This window comes from Diadema antillarum, unplaced genomic scaffold, assembly GCF_040938485.1.
Source record: "Diadema antillarum isolate AM-2024a unplaced genomic scaffold, OU_Dant_1.0 scf00000197, whole genome shotgun sequence".
Classification (NCBI taxonomy): Eukaryota; Metazoa; Echinodermata; class Echinoidea; order Diadematoida; family Diadematidae; genus Diadema; species Diadema antillarum.
Window position 1 is genome coordinate 1,298,960 of NW_027271086.1, and position 25,371 is coordinate 1,324,330.

The window sequence follows — 25,371 nt, forward strand, 5'->3', positions numbered from 1 at the left end:
CATTAAAGGGATCGCATAGTTTTGGGTTGAGACCTAATTTCAGGTTTCTAACATTTTTTGGTGAGATAATGAGAAACCTCTTATGAAATATGAAAGAGTATGTAATTCCACGAGAAATTTAACGTTTATTTGATGAAAATTGGTTTTGAAGTGGCTGAGATATCCAAAACAGAGCGATTCTAATACGTGTGGGGCCCACACTTTTTTATGATCACTTTGTTTTACTTTGTTTTTGGATGTTTCAGTCATGCCAAACCCGATTTTCTCCAAATAAACTTTGAATTCCTCTTAAAAAGGTATGCTTTGTACTATTTCATAAATGTTTTCTTGGAATCTCGCAAAAGGTTAAAAGCCAAATTCTCATCTCCACCAATACTGTACCATCCCTTTAGTATAACAAATAGGAATGCAGTAGCAGAAAATAGGAAGCAAAAAATTATCTACAAACACCAAAGATTGCCCATCCGGAGTCTGAGTTTATCAGGGGATTAGTCTGGTGTATCATCCAGTCTACGGAAAGAGCTTAATGTCTTATGACATGCCCGCCAGATGTGTCTTTGTTTAAGAGAGAATATATCACTTCTTTGGGCGGCCGAAACCATGTCATCTCTTAACCCCTTCCCCTACACTTTTTGCTTTGCTGAGGGAAATGCGTCCGTGGTGTCTCCTTAGTTGTTTTTTTTTTCATAAACAGATGAATTAACATAATGCAGAATCAGTGAAAGTAAAGGCAATATGAGAATATTTGCCAATATGGCACTAGAGGGTAAGCGAGAGAGAGAGAGAGAGAGAGAGAGAGAGAGACGGGGGGGGGGAAGGAAAGATGGAGGAGAGCATAGATAGGACTGTTCAAGGCGCGCATGAGCGTATCCATCTCCAATAATGAGGACTTCTTGGGAAAAAGGGAGATGGAGCTACATCTAATATTGTCACTGGATTCTTAATAACATCACCAGATAGCCAGGCGCGCGCTTTCCCGCTCTTCCTCGCCTCGACTTCGTCCCGCTTTTGTTTTGTTCTTTTCTCCCGTTTTTTTTTTTACCATTTCTGGTTCATCGCACTATCTGGACGACGTCTGTTGCTCGTCCCGATGTACGTTTCCCTGTGCTGCGAGTTCCGACACGCCTCGAATTTTGATCGTCATTGGTCGCGATCGGGTCGAGATCATGCTCACTTTTCGATCTTTATGTCGGATGTTGTCATGGCAACTCACGGCACTCGCTGGGCATTGTACAGGGTGTCTATGATTCCTCCACCATCCTGTCGGCTGCACATGACACCGTGTATCGTCAATGTGATATTTGACACAATGACGCCTCTTCTTTCACTCGCAGCTATTTCAGTCGTTTCCGATTATTTTTAGATCTTGCCATCATTCAACAACTGGGCACTAAAGAGGAAATAGATTTCACCATATCCATATCTGCTACTATATTTTCCCTGCAGTTCTTCTTAGCTTCCTGGCAGCCAATTTAACAAGTGATGAAAAGTGGCGTTTCTGTATTCACCTTCCCTTGCTCCATTTGTTTTCTGCTTCTTAAAATCCTCGCCGTCCTCTTTTTTTCTCTCTCATTTGTCCTCTCTAGACTGTAAATACTTTGTTTTGATGAAAAAAAATATGTGTTTGTGTTTGTGTGTGATTGAATACGCTTGCTTTAGCAAGGATAATGTAATTAGTCTTGAATTAGGAGTAGCCCAAACCTCTTTTCCAGCAATCGAATATTGGCACATATTCGCCAGTCGTCATTTCAAATAAAATTGACTCCTACGAGTTATCAAAAGAAAGGCATGCTGGGAGGTACAGCCTTGATTTTAGGCTAATCCGCCGGTAATACTATTCATATCTATTATCAGCCCTTTCATTCACTCCCCATCCCTCTGTGCCTTATACACGCACACACATACACAGTTACTCTCTGTAGGTGTGTGTATGTCTTACACACACACACACGCATCTCTCAATCTTTCCCCCTCTCTGTCTCATACACATGCACACAGTCTTTCTCTCTCTCTCTCTCTCTCTCTCTCTCTCTCACTGTCTTTAATACATATACGCACACTTTCTCTCTCTTAATCACTCGGGCATATTCTTTTTCTATCAATCAATCAATCAATCAATCAATCAACCAACCAATCAATCAATCTTTTCATCTGTCTGTCTATCTATCTGTCTGTCTATTTGTTTATCTATCCACCTCTCTATCTTCTGTCTATCAACTATCTATATTTCTATCTATCTATCTATATCTCAATGTATGTATCTATCTGTATCTTTATCTATCTAATATCTTTATCTTTATCTATCTAATATCTATATCTTTATCTATCTACCCTATCTATCTATCTATCTATCTATCTATCTATCTGTTCATCACAGTATGTCTGTCTGTCTGTCTCTCTCTCTGTCTCTCTCTCTCTCTGTAATTGGAGTTGCTCCTTTACCGGCAGCCTTTTATCCAGTTTGTTTGTCAAGTGTCATGTGAGATTATGTCGACGGTGTGTTTACAAAATGTTGAAGAGGCGATTGGTCTACGACGGCTCCCGGCCGCACATCAATATTGACAGAAAATTATGGCTTTCGAGTTGAAGTTATGCGACCGACGAGAAGTACTACACGATAGGCCGCCACTCGCTCCGTGGCTCGAAAGAACGTGTGCAAACAACGACAGTGACATTTTACGGACTCGTCGGGGAAAAAACCAGATTTGTTTACAGCAATGCTACAAAGTAGTTCTACGTTTCCATCCATATACTGTAAACAGCAAAACACTATTTGTTATTTATATATATGTAGTATATACATATATATATATATATATATACATGTATATATATCTATCTATTTATTTGTATATTTGTATATGATATATATGATATATATTTATTCATTTGCTTATTCAGGTATTTTATGAATGTGTGTGTATTGCATGTGCATGCGTGGGTTTGTGTGTATTTATATCCGCGTTTCCGGAGTAAAGTCGAAAAGATGCAAAGCCGAGAAAACAGCTAGATAATAGCTTAAGATATGTAAGAGGTAAGACATTTTGTAGTTCCTACAAACCATAAAGTTTCATCTCAGCTGTTGTTCCCGTTCGAATGTCAAAAGTCAACGCAGTCACACAGTGGCAGTGGTTAATCAAACACTGATTTCTAAGTGGTTGCACCTTTCGCTTCGTATTTCAAATTTTACTCGACCATATAGCTATCTTCATTTTTCAGTGACTTTGCTTACATTCAAAACCAGGGTGTGCAAGTCTGTCTGCAGTATGTTATAGGTCTCTCAAACGAAAAGAGCAGCGCGGAAATACAGATATACTCGATCTGCGTAATGAAGATAAAGCTTGTATTATGCGAGGAATATGTTTTTTCTTTTTTTATCTATGTATTTCATTTTTTTTGTATTGTATTGTATTTGTAATTTTGATGTTCTGGACCCCATGGAAGACCAGCGATGTCACCTTGGCATCGCTGGATTGTGATGGGCTATTCAGCCATTGCCTTTAAAACGGAAAATCAATCAAGCAATCAATCAATCAATTTATCAATCAATCAATCAATCAATCAGTCAATCAATCAATCAATCAATCAGTCAATCAATCAATCAATCAATCAATCAGTCAATCAATCAATCAATCAATCAGTCAGTCTGTCAATCAATCAATCAATCAATCAATCAGTCAATCAATCAATCAGTCAATCAGTAAATCAATCAATCAATCAATCAATAGTGTCCTCATTTATTAACCCTTTGTATGCTTTGAGTGCCGATTGACGCAGAAAAGAACCTATAGCATTGTGCACACTGTCCAAAGTCTCTGGCACATAAGGGGTTAAGGTGTAGCCTCCTCAGAGTTGGCAACACCATTATATCTGGCCCAACACCATCATCATTGGCTGAACACCATCTTCATTGGCCCAATACCATTGTCATTGGCCCAATACCATTGTCATTGGCCCAATACCATTGTTATTGGCCCAATACCATTGTCACTGACCAAACACCATCATCATTGGCTGAACACCATCATCACTGGCCCAATACCATTGTCATTGGCCCAATACCATTGTTATTGGTCCAATACCATTGTCATTGGCCCAATACCATTGTCATTGGTCCAATACCTTTGTCATTGGTTCAATACCATCGTCATTGGCCCAATACCATTGTCATTGGTCCAATACCTTTGTCATTGCTTCAATACCATTGTCATTGGCCCAATACCATTGTCATTGGCCCAATACCATTGTCATTGGTCCAATACCATTGTCATTGGCCCAACACCATTGTTATTGGCCCAATACCATTGTCATTTGCCAAACACCATCATCATTGGCTGAACACCATCATCATGGGCCCAATACCATTGTCATCGGCCCAATACCATTGTCATTGGTCCAATACCATTGTCATTGGTCCAACACTTTTGTCATTGGTTCAATGCCACTGCCACTGGCCCAACACCATTGTTATTGGTCCATCCATTAAAGCACCTTGGTCAAGGGAGACTATAGATAAATGTAGTCTTATGCTCGACTTTCTTTGAGCACCAGGCATGATTCGAACTCAAGCTCTGCTGTTCATAGTGTCTCGAGCCTCGAACACTATATCTTCACAGCGTTTGCTCCCCATAGCGGCCGATCAGACATTGAACGGACATTTGCCGCTTTGTACATCAAGCAAGGGATCTAGAGGAAATTGATACATGTAGTAAACAAATATTGCTCACTCTCCGGCGCCGTTTGTTCGTGCTGCATATATTACAAAAGGGCAATATAAAAATGTTGCTTGCTTCTTTGTTTCTCATCTTCCGTGTAACATAAGGCGCCATGAATAACTATTGCAATTGCCCGTTGAGTATTAAGGGAGTATCAGGAAGAATCATTGTAGCCTCTCTGACCCAACATTTCCGATGTCTCTTCTATGAACCGCCAGAGCGCTACACGTTTAATGACGGTCGTCCAATCATCTGAGTGGTTGGTAGTCGTCTGCTCCTGAAAATATAATCAAAAGAGTGCTGCAGAAAGTAATTTCCAGGGAAAACAAGCGATCTATTTTCTTTTCTTTTTTTTTTTGCTCAAATCCTTCGATGATGGATCTTAGCTTATCCGAACTGTAATTGTTGGTGCATGAATATTCCATGCATTGCATTACGGGAGTGTGCATGTTTGTGTGTATGTGGGGTGTGTATGTGTGTGTGTGGGGGGGGGGGGAGGGGGTTATATTTGTAGGATCGAAAGTCTAGCCCATATTGACATTTCTAGATAATGATATTATCAGCGCGGGGCGCCTCTAAACCTCTGTAATAAGATGCTTCTTACAGAGAATGTCATGCACATACCCATTATATTTATCATCACAAGGTACATGTGCATTTTGCTTATTACGTCGCCGCTTGGAGATTACGTACACGTCCTTCTGTGCATCCCATCCGATGCGATATGACGTCATATTGTAATATGCGTGGTGCGACGATTGGGCGATGCTGCGCATGCATTTCTGCGAATACGTGTGTTCCCTCTCCTTTCCCATGTCGATGGACGTTGCGGATTACAGTTCTAAATGTTAATCAGTACCAGAGGCAGGGCGCTCTGGCTGAATGTCAACCCCCGTTTCGTCCCGCACTAACATTTACCGGGGGGAAATGTCAAAAGTGAAGCGGCAAGCCATCGCGGCAACATGATTTCGAGCAGCGGAGTCGGGGGAAAGAGGGGGCGAATTTTTCATATTCGTGCCCCTCATGCCTCGATGAATATGGAAGATTTTTTTTTGTCCCGCCGCCGTTTGGAAGGTCCGGGGGCTTACTAAGGTCTGATAACCAACGGTTGAGATAGCCGTAAGTCCCACTGCCTGTGATCTGGAAGAGGCCCTTGTCGCCAGCAACTCAACACAACTCTTTCCACAATGCAACACCGAGCATTCACGCACGTGAGCCGTTCATAATACATCGATGACAGAAAAATTGAGAATGGAATTGTAAAAAATGTGAAAGAGACATGAAAGACAGAAGAAGAGAAGAGAAGAAAAACAGAAGAAGGAAGAGGCAGAGTTGGTGAATAAAATGAAATAATAATCGCTGGTTATACTGCGATGTCAACTTAAATGCGTGGGTGGTTCGAACCTTCAAATCCGTTACAGCGCCATCATATGAATGATCAGCCGTAAGCAGCGGCAGAGGACACGTTTACTTGTCTCCGCTGTTGGTATGAAACCACTCATTCACCGTGGCATTACTACGAAAGAGATGACCATCAGACTGTCGCTTTCGAATTGGCTTGTGCCCCATCATAGTACTGAATATTGGGGGCAGCCTGTTAAGCCAATGGTAAGGCAGGTCGACACTCTGGCTCAATCACCCATGAACTCCAGCAGATAGGTTACCAATGATCCACAGACGGAATGTGTGCAAAGTAAATGGTCAACTATCCACAACTACAACTTGAAGACGCCACGCATGTTTAATTGTCAAAAGTGCGCCGAATGCGCCTACAAACTTGTGTGCATACAGCAATGATATTAGCTACAATCGTTACGTTTCATAGAGTTTCGAGAAGTTAGAGCCCTTTTTTCTTCCTGTGTGGAGCGTGCATTCAACAGTTAGGAAGTGTGATACAGCAAGATGATTTTGCCATGGAAGGCGAGAATACGGGATGACATGAACGAAGGTGAACGTACGACAGTCACTGTATCGGCTGATTATTTCATAAGCGTAATTATCTGCCAGAAAGTATGCGTATTGGCAGTCCTTGTCTTGGAGCTTATACGTACCTGACAAAATACTGGGTTACGTCATCCGTTCGACACGCGGCGCTAATGTATGATGCCCAGCGAAATTAGTGTGGGAGGCGAATGCTTATGGGTGAACGGAGGACACCCGAAGTCAACCCATCCGCACCGAACGCGCATGGAGGATTTCATTTCCGTGCGTCACCATTTGGCAGCACTCGGTTGCATTTTTGCCCATTAGACAGGTAGATTGAGGGGGAAAAAACGGAATGTGCGGAATCCCCTTTGACATAAAGGACTGACTGGAGTGAAAATCCGTGGTAGTCTGCACTGGACGCTCTCTCGGTGAAGAAAGCGCGCGGGCGCGGCACAGCATAAATTTCGCTTTCTGAATGGCGAATGCTATCCGTGGTCATTCTGACGAATCAATATCACCGCGCTCTCCGTTTCTTCTTTTATTAGCGTGAGTGGATCTCCAGGACAAGTGAATCTATCTCTGTGAGAAATTTATCTGCCGAAACTCGTACTGGGAGCGAGCTGCATGATTTATGGATGGGATCGCTTCACCACGTAGGGGGACCGAGTCAATTCCAATCAGAGGGTAGCTGACTGGCAGATGACCGGGTAAACCATACCACGAATTGATTCGTGTATCCCCCCGGTGTGTGTGTGTGCTCGCAAATCAGAGAGGGACTGCTCGCAGACGACAGGAAACCGCAGCATAAGAACGGTCCTGTTGTGACTGAGGTGTTCATCGGCCGCATGGCTGGAGAAGAGGCGAACGCGGATTGTATCAATGAGGTATGAGATGAGGGGTGATTGATCCCTCCTTTCGGTCTAGAAGAAGCCGGTTCCTCTCCCAAGTTACGCATTACTCTTACCTCCTGTATGGGTGCATGTTATTAACTTCAACACCTTTCCTTAAAAGATTGCCTGGTGATTACGACGGTTGTTGCGTTGTGTTTTGGGTCATTGTTTTTCTTTTGTCAAACAGGTTTTCAAGTCTTAAAAGCTCTTCAAGTGACAAATTCCACCCCATTCTCTGTCAGTTGCATGTTGTAGGGGCGTGGTAGCAAAAGGAGCCACGGTATGATTTGCCCATGTTCATTATCTACATTTTTCACTGGCTTGTGAAGAATGTATTTCAGATTCTAGTCTTTTTACATTGGACTAGGATAGTGTTAGCTGAGAACAGTCTCGTTCTCAGCGAACTTTAGGTGAAGGTGAGCATAGATTCTTCGAAAGTGCTGAATGCGTGTATTATGTATGTGTGCGTGTGCGTGTGTGCGTGTGCGTGTGCGTGGGCATGCGCTTGTTTTCAACAGGCATCACAATGAGTAACAGCAAAGTAGAACGCGGAAAAATCGAATTCATAATTTTATTGCGAACAGGTGTGTAGTTTGATCTGCTGGATCATGCGATTATGTGAGTAAAACACCATTTTTTTTTCCCCCGGTTATCATCAGGGAGATAGCGCCGGAAAGCGAACTGACTTGCTTCCGTAGATATGAAAGTATTCGAATCGGAGGGACTCTTACATCTCTGTTACTTGACTGGAATGTTTTTGATTTTGACCATAGTTTACGGACTTGAATGTTGATATCTAACGCATTTATGTGTATGGAGCTCATGACTAAGGGTTAAATGCGCACCATCCCCAATTCATCAGCAGGGGGTCCTGTTACGTAACTTGGATACCAGTCAGTTAACTTTATTTTCTCATGCACCAGCAGCGTATGTGTCCGTGTGTTGGATAAATTTTGTCGACGAATTCCGACCTGGTTCATGTTTTGCTAAATTGTATTTTTATGTATTCATGCATCACGTGTAAGGGACCATGATCATAATAGCTTACACCCAAGAGCTTCGTACGTTATCAATGTGGGCAGTAATCTTAGCGTGGGACCAAAGATTGAAGTACCTGAAACCCATCGGTGACGTAATGAGTAAATAAAGAATATTCTGTAAATTTGAAAACCCCGTCCCAAAAAAGCGGTAGTTGTTAATCATTGACGAAGGTGGCGTTTGCTTCCTTTTTTTGCAGTAAAACTATAAGACGTTTTCTACTGTGAACTGGCGGGCAGCTCTACGGCTTGAGACGCAAAAAAGAAAAGTGTATCTGGAGGCGACTTTGGTCTTTAGTTTATTGGAGTCTGGGACAAGTCAAACTTCAGACTGTCGGATCAAAGCACTTATTGGATATACCTCTTCCCTCACAAAAGCTTACTAAAAACGCTTAGTAATATTATAAACGTTCGGTTTATTCGGTTTGGTTAATCGCAACATTTTTTGTTAGTATTTACTATGGAAAAGTGAAATTATGATTCGACTATATATCTGGTGTTCACAAAAAATGCGACAAAACCTGATTCTAGTTCTGAACGAGGTAATCGAACTGCAAAATATATACGTAAGTTTGTAAAGGTTCATCTATAACGCCAAGTTAAGGGGGGGGGGGGTTGAAAGAGAGCCGTGACAGATACATTTCCGTGACAAATGCGCACTATCCTCTGCCTCGGCCTGTGGACAGACATCCTGTAAACACCTGTCGTGAATCGGACTTGACTCAAAGGAACTCGTCACGCTACTCGTCTTACCGTCTCTCTGTAAACTATGTCACACACTTGGTAAAGACACCGAGACATTTCACGTGTGTGTTTTATTTGTGTGTGTGTGTGTCTGTGTGTGTTTGTGTGTGTTTTGCGTTGAACAATCGCAGACCCATATTGAAATGAAATGGGTGTGACTTAAATCACGTACGGAGGAGAGACTGAGCCCCCTATAGCGTGTCATACCCTTGTCGTGACCTACTTTTCCTCCGATGAACAATTGCCCACCGAAGCTGGTCATGTGTCTCCCCCGAACCAGCTGAATCAACCCATATTCTTAAATGTCCCTTTCTTCCGATTTCTCAGTATTCATACCCTCGGGGGAGATATAGCCGTCAGAGGTGATGGTGAGGGGGATGGTGGGGGAGGGGGTCGAGGGTGATAGCTTGCAGAGTCAACCGCACGTGACTAGCAATTCTATCATTACAAAGATGCCACGCTTGTAAAGGAGTTAGAGTTAATCGATAGCAAACCGCTGTATTTGCATTGCTACTTTTGCTTTTTTTTCCTTCCTTTTCTTTTTTTTCAAAGGATTTGACGCAGTGTGCCTTGCTCTTTTATTTTGTTCAAGTGTCCTCTTTTTGTTCTTTTCGTTTGTATGTTTCTCCTTTTCCTCACGTCTTGTTTTTTTTTTTCGTTCTTTTATATATGTCGTCTCCCGTCCTTTATGTTTTTCTTCATCCATTGTCGTCGGTCTTTTTTCAACAGGAATTAAGGATTAGTGACTGGAATTCGTCGATTGCACGGTGATGTTGCTACACACAGACTGACTGAGTTTGATACGTGGTCCTATAATATATGGTGTTCTTTATTGGTTTTCAGTGTGTGTCGTTGGGTTTTGTCTACGGATTCTATCGAATATATCTTTTGTATCATCTTATGCGTTGTGTTTTGTAACCGATTATAACGAAGTATCCCTTAATCAAATGTTACGTTTTGAAGCGTCTCCTTTGCTATATCGTTGCCGTGGTTACTTCAATTCAATTTCAGTTCATTTTCATTTTCCTTTTTCCACAGAACATAACATAGCATAATATAAGAAAATTACTAATCTCGAGTACGCAACAATTAATCGTATGAGGTGAAAACTAAATGTAATTATCGAATCAAAAGCATGTATAGGCCTACATTGTTTCAAATTAAAAATCTTGTTGCATTTATCAATGCTCTGAGGGGGAAAAATGGCAGGTCCACTTGAAACTGACTGGAAGATGGATGTGGACAGTCAATTTAATGTTTGTGAACGTCAGTTACGAAACCTATGATCTCCACGCTTTCTAAAAGTTGGTGGTCGTGCATGATGCATGCCCTTACATTGAAATCAATCAGGTTCTAAACATTGATTATTGAGAAGGAAACGTTTAAAACATTAAATGTAAATAGGATACGATTATGGGTTTACTAATGGGGTTATTTAAGAGAGGGGAAAAGTATACAGTTATCCAAAACTGAAATCCAAACTGGGAGTTTTCACAGTAATCTCAAACGATTTGGCCACATTCGTTTTTGCTTTTCGCATGTGATGTACTGGATGCGTCAGATATAGTGAATTGTCGCAAAACAGTGTTAATAATTGTTGAAAGTAAAGGTTAAGAAAGACACACAAAAACTTTTTCTTTCTTTTGTGTTACTCTTTTCATTATTTTCTAGATGATACATCAAGTGCTCGGAAAATAAATCATTAGGAGGGAATTTTAGATAATTGCTTACAGCGTGGCAGGTTAATATTCTGTTTAGATTGGTTTGTTATTATGATTAGGGCTACTTGATACTGAAATATCATAATTTTGATATCCCATACTCTTGCATGATATTTATGTGGGATGGAACTTTTCTTCAAGGTCTTTTTCTAATATTTGACAAAGCGGTAGACATGATAGACCATGCTAAATTAAAGAGTGCTATTTGTTAAATCGCAACTTTCTTTCTGTTTGCACCCTCCTCTCCCCCTCCCCCCCCCCCTCCACCCACCCCTATATACCCCCAGCGAGGCAACGAGTCTTTCGCAAGTGCACTTCATGAGAACCCCTACCTGACGGTCGTCATACTCATAGCCGGCGTCGCCGGGGGGCTGGCGCTTGTCATCGCTGTCATATTCTTCTGTAAATACTGCGTCAAGGGAAAACGGGGGCTCAACAGGTGAGAATGTTATGAATCTATCCTGTTTTTTACCTTTGAAATATGATATTATGATTAAATAATAAATTTAGTTGTTTATCTTTCTTTTTTACCTAGTTATCTATTCATATATGTTTTATCTATCTATTTGTTATACCTACATATATGTATTTATCTATCTGTCTATGTAAATATATATGATTTACAAGTGGGCATTTTTTGTCTGTCATGTCTGTCGGTATGTTTTGTACACAGACAAATATATATCATATCTTGTGATCTACCTGTGTATTTATTATCTATCTATCTCTCTCTCCTACTAAGCTATTTCTGCTCTTTGTTTTGGGGTCTTTGCAATTCTCCTAAATTTGCTTCCGTATACTGTAGTTTGACACAACCGAGGCGGCATCGAAAGCACGTTAATGACTTAGCAGTGGTATGTAGTTCGTTGTCGTAGTTTGAAGCACATTATATAGCAACCAGTCGTTGGTATTCATGGTATAGTGGAGACAGTGTATAGAATGAAGTATGAATATGGTGATATTCGATTACACAATTGAATAACATGTTTAATGACACATCACATTGATGGTGCTCATTTAAAGCAAATAAACACGCACACACACACTCACGTTAGTCTGATCGCTGCGTTCTGGGGCAGAATACCGTGAATACCGAGGCTCTTAAAACATGTAAAACACAAGAGGTGTATACTCCTGCAGTAATCGATCCTGATATCCCCTCACAGTGTGACACCACTCAAGTAGAATGGTTCTTTGTCCATATAGTATCCTCATCGCTATAATTACAGGTCGTTTCGTTGTCGGTATGATTATCACCTTCATCTTCTTTGACAACAGCGAGGTGAAAATTATACTTGAATGGGAGAAAATGCATGTGATATAGTCGGGAAAAATTGACACATAACTGGCTCTGTCATTAGACGCGGACCGACGTAATTACTGTTGATGTTAATGAAACACGTATGTCAGCTACTTTTCACTCTCGTGATGTTAATCTAAGAGTGAATGTGTGTGTATCTGTCTGTATGTCTGTCTGTCTGTGTCTGTATATATGTCTGTCTGTCTGTTATCTGTCTCCTAGAGTAAACAGTTGTCTTTTCTATCGTCTTGTTTTTGTTTGCCGAAGGCGCGATTTTGGCCCCCTATCGGTTCTGATGAATCCTTTGCAGCAACAGTCTGTCAGCAAGCACAAAAGAATCTTATCAATAAATGCATGAGCGTTGGATTACCGTGATTTCCCACCTCACAAGGCCCTGTCTGCCGCCCTCTGAATAGCGGACTGGGAGACAGCAGTTGGACGATTTTTCCGCGCGGAAAAAGAAAGAAAGAAGAAGACAAGAACCACGAGAAGACGATAGGCATATCATTCAATAATTCACAGGTAACCGGAGGCAGGGGGTAAGAACTGATACAGGAGGGAGGTATTAAGAAAGAATGAGAATAATAAGAGAGGAGATGGAGAAAGAGAGATAAATGAGGAAGAAATATATTTAAGAGAAGATAGAGAGAAGGGAGACATATTATGAGGGTGTGAGAATGACGGGAAAGGGAAAAAAGGATGTTGCATCTTTGTGTATTTCTTTGTGAGTTGATACCGTGCTCGATTCTGTTGTTGAGTACAGAGGAATATTGAGAGATAGACAGGAGAAAAGACAAGAAAAAGAGATAGAGACAAAGATAGATTAAGAGATGGAGAGAGAGAGAGAGTTTGGAGGGATTAGACATCTTGTCCTCCATTTTTTGTTTCCTTTTTTTTTATCAAAGCGTTGCTAAGAAACTGTTGGAGTTCCGCACAAAGAGCAGAAGGAGAGAGAAAGAGGGGGAAGGGGCCAGGGAAGTAACCAGTGGTTAAGATGCGGAAGATGGTGATGTTAAAAAAGAATGATAAAGATACCCCATTCTCTCTCAGATGACACCGTATAGGGTTTCTGTCTGCAAGAACCAAGAGAGATGGCGATATGAGAGCGAGCAAAGAATAAGAGGGAGGGGCTGAGGGAGAGATGAGAAGAACCAAAAACAACAACAACAAAGAAAGAAAAGGGAGAAGAAAGAGAGACGGAGTGACCAGGAAGATGATGTGTCGGGAGATTACCAAAAAAAAAAATCTACCCCGAAGAATTCCGTGATGAGTTACATGACACCTCGTACTGTCATCACGCATGGCGGGCACCACCATCACCATCACCTCCATGTCTTCACGGAAGTGAGGTCGACGTACAGTGACGTCTATAATAGTGTAATGGAGGTGAAATGAGGAGTGGGGTGGGGTGGGGGTGGGGTGGGGTGGAGGGGAGAGGGGTGCACCGAAGTTCCTCTAATCCTCCCCATGGTGGAGGATTGTGTTTCTTCTTCTTCTCAGCCATCTCCTTCCTCCCTGGGAGTTCGAAAGTTTACCGGACGATCATAGCTCACTGTTGTTGTTGTTGATGTTGTTGTTGTTGTTGTTGTTCTTGTTGTTGTTGTCGTCGTCGTCGTTGTTGTTGTAATTATTGTTATTGTTATTGTTTTTGTTGTTAATTTTGTTGTTATTGTTAACGGTGTTGTTGTTGTTGTTGCTGCTGCTGCTGCTGCTGCTGCTATTGTCTTTGTTGTTGTCGTTGTCATTGTTTGGTTTTCGTTTGCCTTCTTTTTTTTTTTAGTCATAAGATCCGCTGCCGGGGCAAAGTATATGCATTGTTTATATCATGATACATTCATTCGTTCATATACTATGTATCAAACTTTATGATTTGCATTTCTTTGTCAATGATATGATTTATCCAGTTTATATGTAATTGCGTTTCCTTTTATTGGATGGAAATAATTGCAACTGAATTGAATTGAATTTGATTTAATTCAATCTAATCAAAATAATGCAGTTAAATTCATTCCTCCGAGAGTGTATTTGATTTCATCATGGAAATCCGGGTTTTACTTTAACAGAACTATTGTAGCGATCAACAGTGACATTTGAAAGACCTATAATCTATTTCTATTCTATTAAAACCATGTGAATCGGAGATGAGTGCAAAAGAATTAAAGTGCTATGGTGCGACGCGAAGAGAATGTCGTTTTCTCCTGTTACCTTTATATCAATAATATCAGAATGTGAGAAATTTTCATATTTTTGTTCAAACAATATTGTGTACACAAATGAACTACAACATAGAGATACGTAGATTGTAGCTGCATATACTCCGAGGAGGGTATAATATGAGAATGTTGGAAAAAAGATATAATTGCAACTGACTGACAAATTGCCTTTCATTGACGTAAATAAGAATAACGAAAAGTAATTAAAAATACAAGTACCCTTCTCATCGAATAATATACTCCCATGAATACGCACATCGCGCACACGTATATACTCACATTTACACGTATGCGTTTATTATGCGATGATGATCCATAATCTGATTGCATAATGAGCTGGAACACTATTAACCGTCAATCTTTGCAACGGGTTGCTGTTTGTTGTTGTTTTTTTCTTCTTAATGATCCCGCATCATTAGTGATAGTGCATCTGCCTAGAAGTGTGTTTTCCAAGTAAGCATGTTCATTACCTTGTACTTATTTTCGGGAAGCGTTGAAGGACAACGGGGACCGCATCTTATTCGTAGCGGATGACAGTCAAAACTTGTTGTTATGCCGTGTTTCTTCCCGGGCATAGGCAGGAAATTCGTTCCGAAAATAGCCTCAAAGTCTAATCATACAGAAAGAGCTGGCGAACTACTAGTAAGCGGTGGTGGTTGTTGTTGGTGCTGGTGGGTTTTTTTCTATCAACATTGATCGAAGGAGTCATTTCTTCAAATATTATTGCCGTCCTATTGCATAACAGCGGAGGGCGGGTTGGTCGTAGATGGATGGGGAGGGGGAGGAAACGGAAGGGGGAGGTAGATGAGGAGGGTAACAGGAGGGGAATTGGAATAAGTCAAGTCCAGTGTTTTAACAAAAGAATCTAGAAACATCCAGAAACCAATCTATCTAAATCATGATCAGGATTCAGCAGTATAATCTCATTATTTACTTATCTATGTTCTTATGGCGGCTGGCAGATGCGTTAAGCTCTAAAAGGAGGTGTGAAACACTGCGATGAAACTGATTTTTGCTTTCTTTCTTTTCTTTCCCCGTAAAGTGTCGAACACTTCCGCCTTACCTTTTTGCCTTCCTAAACGGTAGGTCTTGTCAGTCTTGCATCTGCCCACGAAGTCTTGCATAATTCATAAAAGCGGTTCATTTTATGCTCGGCTGTTCATCACCTGACGCGCACTGGGGCACTTTCACTGGGCATTTGACGGAGGGGCAGCGGCCAGAGATAGGATAGGAGGCATAGGAGGAATGGGGGACGTGGCATGGTTGAGGAAGAAGAAAGGTTCTTTGCTTTAAAAGCCCATCATATAGGTTTAGGAGAGCACACACGAGGAGTACTGCACGACGTACACATTTTACGTGAGAGATATCTTCAGAAATAATATTTTTCAAACTAATAGAGCGAATATTTTGACAAGCACAGTAGTAAAACCAAGATCTTTATGGTGTAAGAGGGTCCCGTAGTCAGGGAAGGCGCATGCTCTGCGAGCGCGCAAGGTTTGGGGTTCAAATCTCAGCTCCACCTGTAGCTGTTTGACATTGTTTCAAAACATGCTCTTCATCCTGCGCGATATATACTAGGAGAGAGTCATCGGAACATTTGCTAATGACGTGCCTGCGATTGAATGTACAATAGTGTACGTGCTACAGCCTTTCCTCGTTCCTAATTCGACTATGGCGCACGTTTACCGAGTGCGTTTTGCGAGTGCGCGCTCCCTTGAAGAGCTATGGCTGTCCCCATACAAGGGTCATGTGAACATTCAACATGAGGCTTCACACTGCCGGTGCGCCCATTGAAAAGCCTGCACAGAGAGAAACAGTGTGAATAGATATCTCAGACCTTGTAAGGGACGATAGTACAGATGGCCCGCCATGTCATGCTTATAGAGAGAAGAGGGCCACCACCGTGTCACAAAAACGACCCCTGACGCTCTCAAGTATGACTGTGTATAAGGCTTCAAACTTTTGCAACTTGGGAACCTAATCATAATCATGAAATAGACATCAGAAATAGATGATATAGACGTTGATCAAACGCCAGCCTAATAGACTTTATTTTTGCGTTGACTATGCAATGGAGACAATCGAAAGTCGACTAAAGCTTTCAACTAGGCACATTGTTCTGCACATTTCCCTCTTTCTCTCTCTCTCTCTCGCTATTTAGTGTTGTTGTTGTTGTTTTGTTTTTTTTTGCTGTTTCTGAAGAGGAGATGATAGTTAAAGTAAAACTGAGCTACATTTTCAGGAAAAAAAAGGAGACACAAAGCACAAAAGGAAGGGACAGAAAATTAAAATCTGGAATTAACTTTTATTTGTTTCTCTTTTTTTGCCATGAGAATCAAACTCAGCATCTATCGCTTCTGTACTTCTTTGCTCCCTCTTTTCTCTGTAGTTCTTCCTCTCTTTATTTCCATATTTGTTTTTCCTTTCTTTCTTTCTTTTCCATTTGCCGAAGATATTGCATTTCCACTCGGCTGCTCACGAGTCGCCCCTGACAATCCGCCATGAATAATTCATCATTCTTTGACGTCATCGCACCCAGGTAGCGCGCGAACAAAAGGCGGTGAAATGGCGGCGGGGAGAAGTTTGCCTGACAGAGCCGGAGCGAGTGGCTGGAGGGATGCTCTCCGCAAATTATCGTGACGGATGTTTTCAGCCGGGAGCGCAATTTTCGAAATGGGCAACAAAGGAGATAGGAGGAAAGCGACGCGGATGGCAGAAAAAGGGAGAGAGATAGACAGGAAGAGAGAGGGGAGGGGGACATAGAGTGGTAGAGAACGAGAGAGGGGGAGATAGAGAGATAAAGAGATACGAGAGAAGGAAATAGATTATGATATACTCTCCTCCCGGCGATCATTACGCACGTTAGCTTGCATTGGTGCTGATGCGCGCTTAAACTCCATCGAATTCAGGAATAAAAAAAAGAAAGAAAAGAAAAGGCATCCAGCATAAGAGAAACTGTGTTTGTACCAAACACAACGCATTGCGCTAGTTAATGTTTTATGTCACCTCCAGGGATTTTCGACAGTTTTTCCTCTCCCAGGTCAAGAAATTCTAGGCATCTGAAACTGAAATATGCTTTAATGGCTGATTGCGCGGACTCATATATTATTGGTTCATTTCAATTTGCATGTCTTTTAAACCCTAAACAAATATAATTGGTTTTGTATCAATTCCTCTTTTCCTACGACCGAGAATAAAGGGAGTTTTTTTTTTCTTTATCTCTCTCTTTCATGATATGTTGTTTGTTTTTATTGCATACGGAATCAGAAGAATACAGTTCGACTATATAAAATGGACGTTAATGATGATTGTGAGAATGATGACGATGAGATAAGTGATATTGTTAGTGACGGACATGATAAGAGGCACATTGAAATTAATTCACATTTAGTGAATCAATATAATTTTCAAGTATCTTATTGATCATCAAGATACCATATCTGGAATGGGCTTAGGGCTTCAGGGGAAAAAAGGTTGATCGCTTTATACAGTTTGTATGCTGTCCTGTAGAACAGAGCGTGTTTTGATTGACTGTGTTTTGAATTCTTGATATAGACAATACAGTCGCAAGAGCAAACATTCTTGCGAGTGGCCCTAGGACTATAATGCGCTGTCTTTATTTCTTATGTCTGATGAATAATCCACAATGTTGTCGTTCTCTGTTCTGATACTAACAACAATGCGCTGTTTTTCCCATTCTTGTACCATCTCCTCCCCCTTCCCTCTTTCCCTTTCTTTCTCGTTCCACTTCTCCTTTTTTTCACCTCCGTTGCAGAACTCCCGCGTTTTTTAACCGTCTGCCTGCCGAGGTCCAAGCGGAGCGAGCGAGACGGCGGCGCCAGATCCTCGAAGCTGCCGTCCAGAACCGCACCGAGCAAACTGCTTTTCTCACCTTACCCGTGGACGGCTCACCTGAGAGGTAAGGCGATGTTGTATTTTTACACGAGTTAAAATAGAAATCCACCCAGAAAATAAATATACTTCAAAAGAAAGAGAAAAAAACATTTCTTACAAAATGATACAAAAGTGACAAAAATCGGATAGAAATAAGAGAGATATGACATCTTGAAATTTCACATTTTTTCAGAAAACATTTCTTGACAAGTCCTTATGAATATTCGAATGAGCGAGTTGATGATGTCATACCCTCACAATTATCCATATATGTTATAAATGAAATTCGGAAAAATTGTTATTTTTAGCAAATACAAGTAAAAGCATGTTCCCATACCAAGATATATCAGAGTTAACATTTGTTTTTGTTTTTATTTTGGGTGATTTTAAGACAAGTTTTATATTTCCACAGCTGACATATGAGACTTTTGTAATTTTTTGTATATGAAATGAATAAGAAATTGTGAGAGCATGACATCGTCAACTTGCTGATTTGAATATTCATAAGGACTGGTTAAAAAATGTTTTCCGAAAAATGTGAAATTTCATAATTCTGGTTTTTACCCAGGTCGCACGAATCGAACGATAGCAAGCGCCGAAATGTCAAATAATGTACGTGGACATGCACATGCATAATGAAATATTTCTTATCCGACTTTTGTCATTTTTGTATCGTTCTTTAGGGAATATTTTTCGCTTTCTTTTGAAGTTTATTTATTTTTGGGGTGAATTTTGCACTTAGACAGTCCGGATCGAACGAGATCCAATGTGCACGGGATATGGCGGAACTTTATATGTTCAAGTCATCCGATCGGAGAAAACCACCGCCTTCGTCTGGTTTGATGCCGCAACTGTTTTCATCGATAATTTTTACTACTAACTCGTAACCAATGTTTGAAGAGTTTGACCGCAAAAAACAAGTTAACTCCATTACTGTTAATTTGATATATTTTCGATTTATAGAACTATTGAAAATACTATAAAGTTTGCGATTAAAAAACAAAGAGAATTATAAGAAATGATGGGTTACTTCTTTCATTACTTCAAGAATATTCCTTGTTACGTAATAACTGAGGTATCACTGGATTTTTTTTTTTTTTGGCTTTACCTGATGACGGACTTACCTTAAAAATAAAATCTTTAAAAATGACGTTAACCCGGTTGTTGTTTTTTGGTCAAACTCTTCGTTTCATAAGGACATAGTTTCAAAATCCTGCCTCATTAAGCCACTTACAATTATTGTCCATATATAAGTGGTTTCGGCTGCAACATGTTCAGAAGCTTCTCAATCGCTATAGCAGTAACTGAACATTAAATTGGCAGCACAGTTGAGAAGATTAAAGTTTGCATTTTCCTCTCAGATTGGCATTAAATAAAGACCTCAGTTTTGTGCAGATGTGGAATGATATAACCAGTTTCAGGAAATCTTCCTCTGATATCAGCGTATTTCAGAGGTGCCAATTTAGTGATGAGGGATTATACAATTCATATATAGGCCATATATATATATATATATATATATATATATGTATATATATATATATATACATATATATATATATATATATACATATATATATATATATATATATATATATATATAGTGTCATGTATGTATATACTAGTAGATAGATGTTGTATGCATGTGTGTGCATGTCTGTTCCCGTTGGTTTACTTTGTCTGTGTGTGCTTGATATGTACAACCGATCAAAGCTCCAATCTTGAAGATATTATTACTTGCACTGAAGTTGTAAGAAAAAGATCCAGCAAACCAACATTTTCTACACCTGAGTGAATGTAACTTTATGCAGAATGTTGGCATACATGATTATTTGCGTGATCAGAAATGATCGATCTTGCGGATTTGTTGTTGCTGGGGTTTTTCCACTTAACTTTGTGACAACACATGTGTGGCGCACGTGGTGTTAATGAGGTACATTATTGTAGCCAGTGCGAAGGAATGTCCAAATTAGTCTATTCTGAGATGTTTATAGCAACATAGAGCGTGGGCAGTGGAAACAAGATCAAAATACCAGAAGTGCCGGAGCTGAACAACTTGTTTGAAAACAGGTTTTTGTTTTTGGTTGTGTGTGTGTGTGTGTGTGATCAGACAAATATAGTGTTTTTTGTTTGTTTTTTGTTTTTGTTTTTTGCCTTGTGTGTGTGTTGGGATGGGGAAAGTGTAGGGAAGCGTTTGCGTGTGTGTTTGTGTGTGTGTGAGGAGGAGATTGATTGGGCATTTTTCATACAATCCCTCTTTGTCTCTTATGTTTCGTTACAATTAGATAAATCATATATCTGTATATCATCTAGTCCAGTTTTTCAAGTATAGTTCGATTCGTTTTTATTGAATCACATTCACAAGCATGCTAATGGACTGTAGAATGTTACTTTTTAAAATGCCCCAGATCTTAAAATTTTAAACGAAATGGATTTGTTTTTCTTTCTTATTTTTGTTATACAAGGGAAGATGATTCAGCGGGGAAAGAACAAAGAAATATTTGGCTGCCTAGCAAAGAAAAGAAATGCGATAGGGAATGTTATTTCATAGTAAACGAAAACAAACAAACAAACAAACAATTAAAAAGAAGAATTAAAGCAAGCTCTTTTTAACGCACAAATCTTGGACGAAAAACAGAAAAGAGAAGAAAAAGATAGCTGCAAATGTCAGCAAAGGAATTACATTGATGTACTGGGACTTTGTGACGAGACGTTCTGTTGGCATTCAATTTGATTTTGGCTCTAAGTTGAGCCGCTTTCAAGATCTTCGCACATAGTGTAAGTGAAGACTGTTCATATTGAATTGAATTAAATTGGATTGAATTGGATTGAATTAAATTGAATTGGATTGAATTGGATTGAACTGGATTGAATTGAATTGAATTGGATTGAATTGATTGAATTGAATTGGATTGGATTGAATTGAATTGAATTGGATTGAATTGATTGAATTGAATTGGATTGAATTTAACTGAATAGGATTGAATTGGATTGAATTGAATTGAATTGAATTGAATTGTATTAAATTGAATTGAATTGGATTGAACTGAATTGAATTAAATTGAATTGGATTGAATTAAATTGAAATGAATTGAATTGAATTGAATTAAAAAAATGAACCAGTATAATATCATGATAGTGTCATCAGTCCGGTCGTTTTCAAACTCATGTCACTTTTTCGTGAATCCACCCGGATTGATCATTCTCGTGTCAGTAGACCAAAGCTGATTATAAACCTCAAATCTGTTACTCTCATCATGTCTCTGTAATGTTATTGCATTGCATCTAAAGTTAGGTGTTTATCAAGCCGGTAGAGCTCCGATGTCAGCATGCGTGTCGGTCTGACAGGAATACAACATAAAGCAGCGTTTTAAAATGTATAACTTGCTCCTCACCAACACCAAATTATTATTCATATTGATACCAGGGAAGAGTTACACCTCCCTGCACATACTACAGAAAGAGAGTCACGTATCAAATCCCCTGCTGAATTCAGTAAGCACACACCAGCTCATCCCTACCCCACCCCTCCCCCCCCCCCTGCACCTCATCAACATTCAGGCCAAGCCATGATTGAAGCAATGTCTTCAACCCAATCGCGCGGGGTCGTCGACCCAAATCGGATACGGTAATACGTGTTAGATGGAGAACAAACGAGTCAGGGATGGGCAACGACTTTTCTTCGGGGCATATTCCCTTCGCGAACTCATTATCGAACTAATATAATAGGGATCAAACTTCGCATCTACGTTGGATATAGCCAGTCGGAGGGGGATACACTTCCTGCATTTCACAGCAAATGAGAAAACATCTCCCACAACAGGAAGTAGAAGATGACTTAACTTCGCTGAATTCTACATTCCTTTCCTGTTTGGATATACGTCTCCAATATTTACACTATTAGTTTACGTAGTGTCCTCCTATTGAGAAGATTGACATGATAATAACGCCGCAAAGAATAGTTAAGGATCAGGATAATTTTCAATGCCGAACAACAGGAGTTGGTTTTCTCTCCTTAACAGAATTCCAGTGCCGAAGCTGTAAAGTCGAGACACTTGTGCAACAATAACATCATCATCATCATCATTATCAACAACATCACCACCACCAACAACAACAACAACAAAATCAAAAACAACAATAGCAAACTCAACAAGAACAAAATCAACAACAACAAGAACAAAATGAAGGAAAACGTCATAAGTGAGACTTCAGTATTCCGGTGTTGCCGTCTGTGTAAGGCTTTCTATTTTTTTTTTCTGCAACAATCTGAAGTGACATTCAGATGAAATCTATACCTCGACAAAGGTCCCTGTGTCCCGTCTTCTTGTATATTGATGGAGACTGATCTGAATATTCAACTTCCCCTAATTAAAAAAAAAAAGCCAATTTCGTCCATCATTCTCCTATAAGTACATTGTGAAACCATGACAACGAATAGAGTACCATCCGTCTCTTCCTCCCCCCCCCCCCCCCGCAGTTTATGTCATCAAATATCGCGGTATATTACAGTACCAGGGAAGTTGTGACGTCATAATATGTGGAGTGGAAGCAGAGTATTATTGTGCCCCCTTAAGTGCCTGCGATGTGACAATTGAGTTGGGAGAGCCATGAATTATAGATTATATCGGCAGGAATACGAGAGTGATCCCCGAGTTTCGGATCTGCATCGCGCATGAGGCAAAAGTTTGCTGGGGCACGAGAAAAACACACGCGAGCGACGAGCAAACGGAGCGACGATCTCATGAAAGATGCACTCCGAAATGGGATTGGTACTTTCGCACCTTTCGGTGTTTTTTTTGTTTGTTTTTTTTTTTTTTTGTTTTTTTTTTTTTGGTTTTTTTTTGCCATGTCACGTGACCTGCGTTCTTATCAAGAGGGTTGTATGTTGTGCATGTCCACGTACATTATTTGACATTTCGGTGCTTGCTATCGTTCGATTCGCGACTTGGGTGAAAACCAGAAATGGCTTTCGGCGTGCCTCTATGAGTTAGATGTTTTGTTATCTTTGTAGAGTTTTGTTGTTATTTTGTGAGTTGTTTTTTTCTCGTTTGCATTTATGATGAAGCCTTGTATTCAAGTCGCGTCCATAATGCCATAACACCCCGCAGCACATTATTTTGGATGAAGACGCTTTAATATTTATACGACCTATGAGTTGATGCCGGGCACGAATGCATCACGGCCTTGCGACTATGATAATTATGTGAATACAGCCAAGTGTTTGCTTTTCTTTTCTATAGTCTGTACCTTTCCCCATCTCTATCTCCTTACCTTGCGCCCTCTAATCCGTTACATCTCACATCACATTTGCCCCTCATCCCTTTAAACCTCTTGCCTCCTTTTCCTTATTTTTACTCGCTTCGATTTCTTGAAGCTCGAATGTGGAATTATCAGGCCCTTGGAATAGACGCTGGGAGAAAATGCCCGTCTTCCGAGTGTCATTAAAGTCGATTAAGTGGTAACACATGTAGCTACATCGATTCTTCTGAGTGGATGAAAACGATGCAAATTATCTGAGCGTCTTACAAGTACGACGCGTTATCACGGCCATTTTTTTTTATGATGATGAATGACTAGGAAACATTATTTTTGAGGTTTTATGAATATGCATGTATGCAAATTCGTGTAATCATGAATATTCCACGTCGAGAGAAGCTCCGAGAGATCGCACACAATCCCATGGCGCCCCGAGGAATAAAGTCAATTTCTGGTGTTTTTTTTTTTTTTCGTTTCCTTCTTAAAGATTGTGGTGATGTGGCCCTGGTCACCATCTCATCCTCGAGGTGGTAATAGAGAATAAAATGAAAAACTGGATAGTGAAGAATTAAAAGACAGTGCGTAATCGGTCGTACGGTAATGTGGTTTCTTTGGGTTAATCATAGCTCAGTTAAATAGAATGCTCTGTGTGTGTGTGTGTGTGTGTGTGCGCGCGCGCGCGTACCTCTTGTGAAAGGCATAATAGTAGAATGTGTGTAATTTTTTTTGAATTGTTATATTCTCAAAGGAAATGGAATTAATAAAAAGATCACTGAAAACAAAAAAATAATAGACAGAGAAAGGGGGAGGGAGAGATAGAAGCCCCTTAGACAATTGGCATGATGTAAATAATTGAACGCTGTTGGAGGAAAGCATATAAGTTCAAGTTACATTAATATACGTACGCATGCAAGTTTCCATGAAAAGGCCAGCATAAACATGCCGAAAATTTCACTTTCTAAATGTTAAAGAGTACACTTTGTCTTCCGGTTTTTACGAGTTGACTTTCTTGTATGAAAAGCTAGTTATCTCTCTCTCTCTCTCTCTCTCTCTCTCTCTAGAGAGAGAGAGAGAGAGAGAGAGTATACTGTACATGATGGGCTAAATCGTCATATCCCCCTCCCAATAAAAGAAACATTCTAAGACAGTAAAGGTTGACACACAGAGCTGTCGCCGTAAGGACTGTAACAATAGTTATAGTTATTAAAGCAATAGCTCCGACAGCATGCGGTAGAAATAACAGCTATTGTGCGTAATACCTGCTTCGTAATCACAGATGCAACAATCTAACTAGCAATGGATGAGTGGACACGTTTTGGAAACGTGCGATTCGACGACATTTTACACCCCGGAAGGCGCACACGTCACTGAGCGTTGTAACCTATTCGCACATGAAACGCAGAGTAGAGTGTTTTCTTGGCATTTTTACTCCACTCCGAAATTCAAAGACGTCGATAAACAGTGATTAAATAACGACGAAGTGTCATTCGAGCCAGAACCGCGCCGCTGCAAGCGACAGGGACGATTTAGCAATATAACCCGCAGGCACACCTGTACTTGATTACGGAAGGGGGGGGGGGGGATAGGGAGATGGGGAGGGGAGGGGGAGGGGGCGAGGGACGTTGATGGTACACAATCGTTTCAACTTCTTTTGCGGGAAATCACTGTCTGA

General features: G+C 40.4%; 1 protein-coding gene across 1 annotated transcript in view; it reads left to right on the plus strand.

Moving 5' to 3' along the window:
* The window catches only part of LOC139723711 (uncharacterized), a 90,253-nt gene that overhangs the window by 49,469 nt on the left and 15,413 nt on the right, over positions 1-25,371 (plus strand). The window contains exons 3-4 of the mRNA XM_071634932.1: positions 11,321-11,472; positions 18,322-18,465. Coding sequence (XP_071491033.1) covers positions 11,321-11,472; positions 18,322-18,465 — 296 coding nt within the window. The remainder of the gene's footprint in view (positions 1-11,320; positions 11,473-18,321; positions 18,466-25,371) is intronic.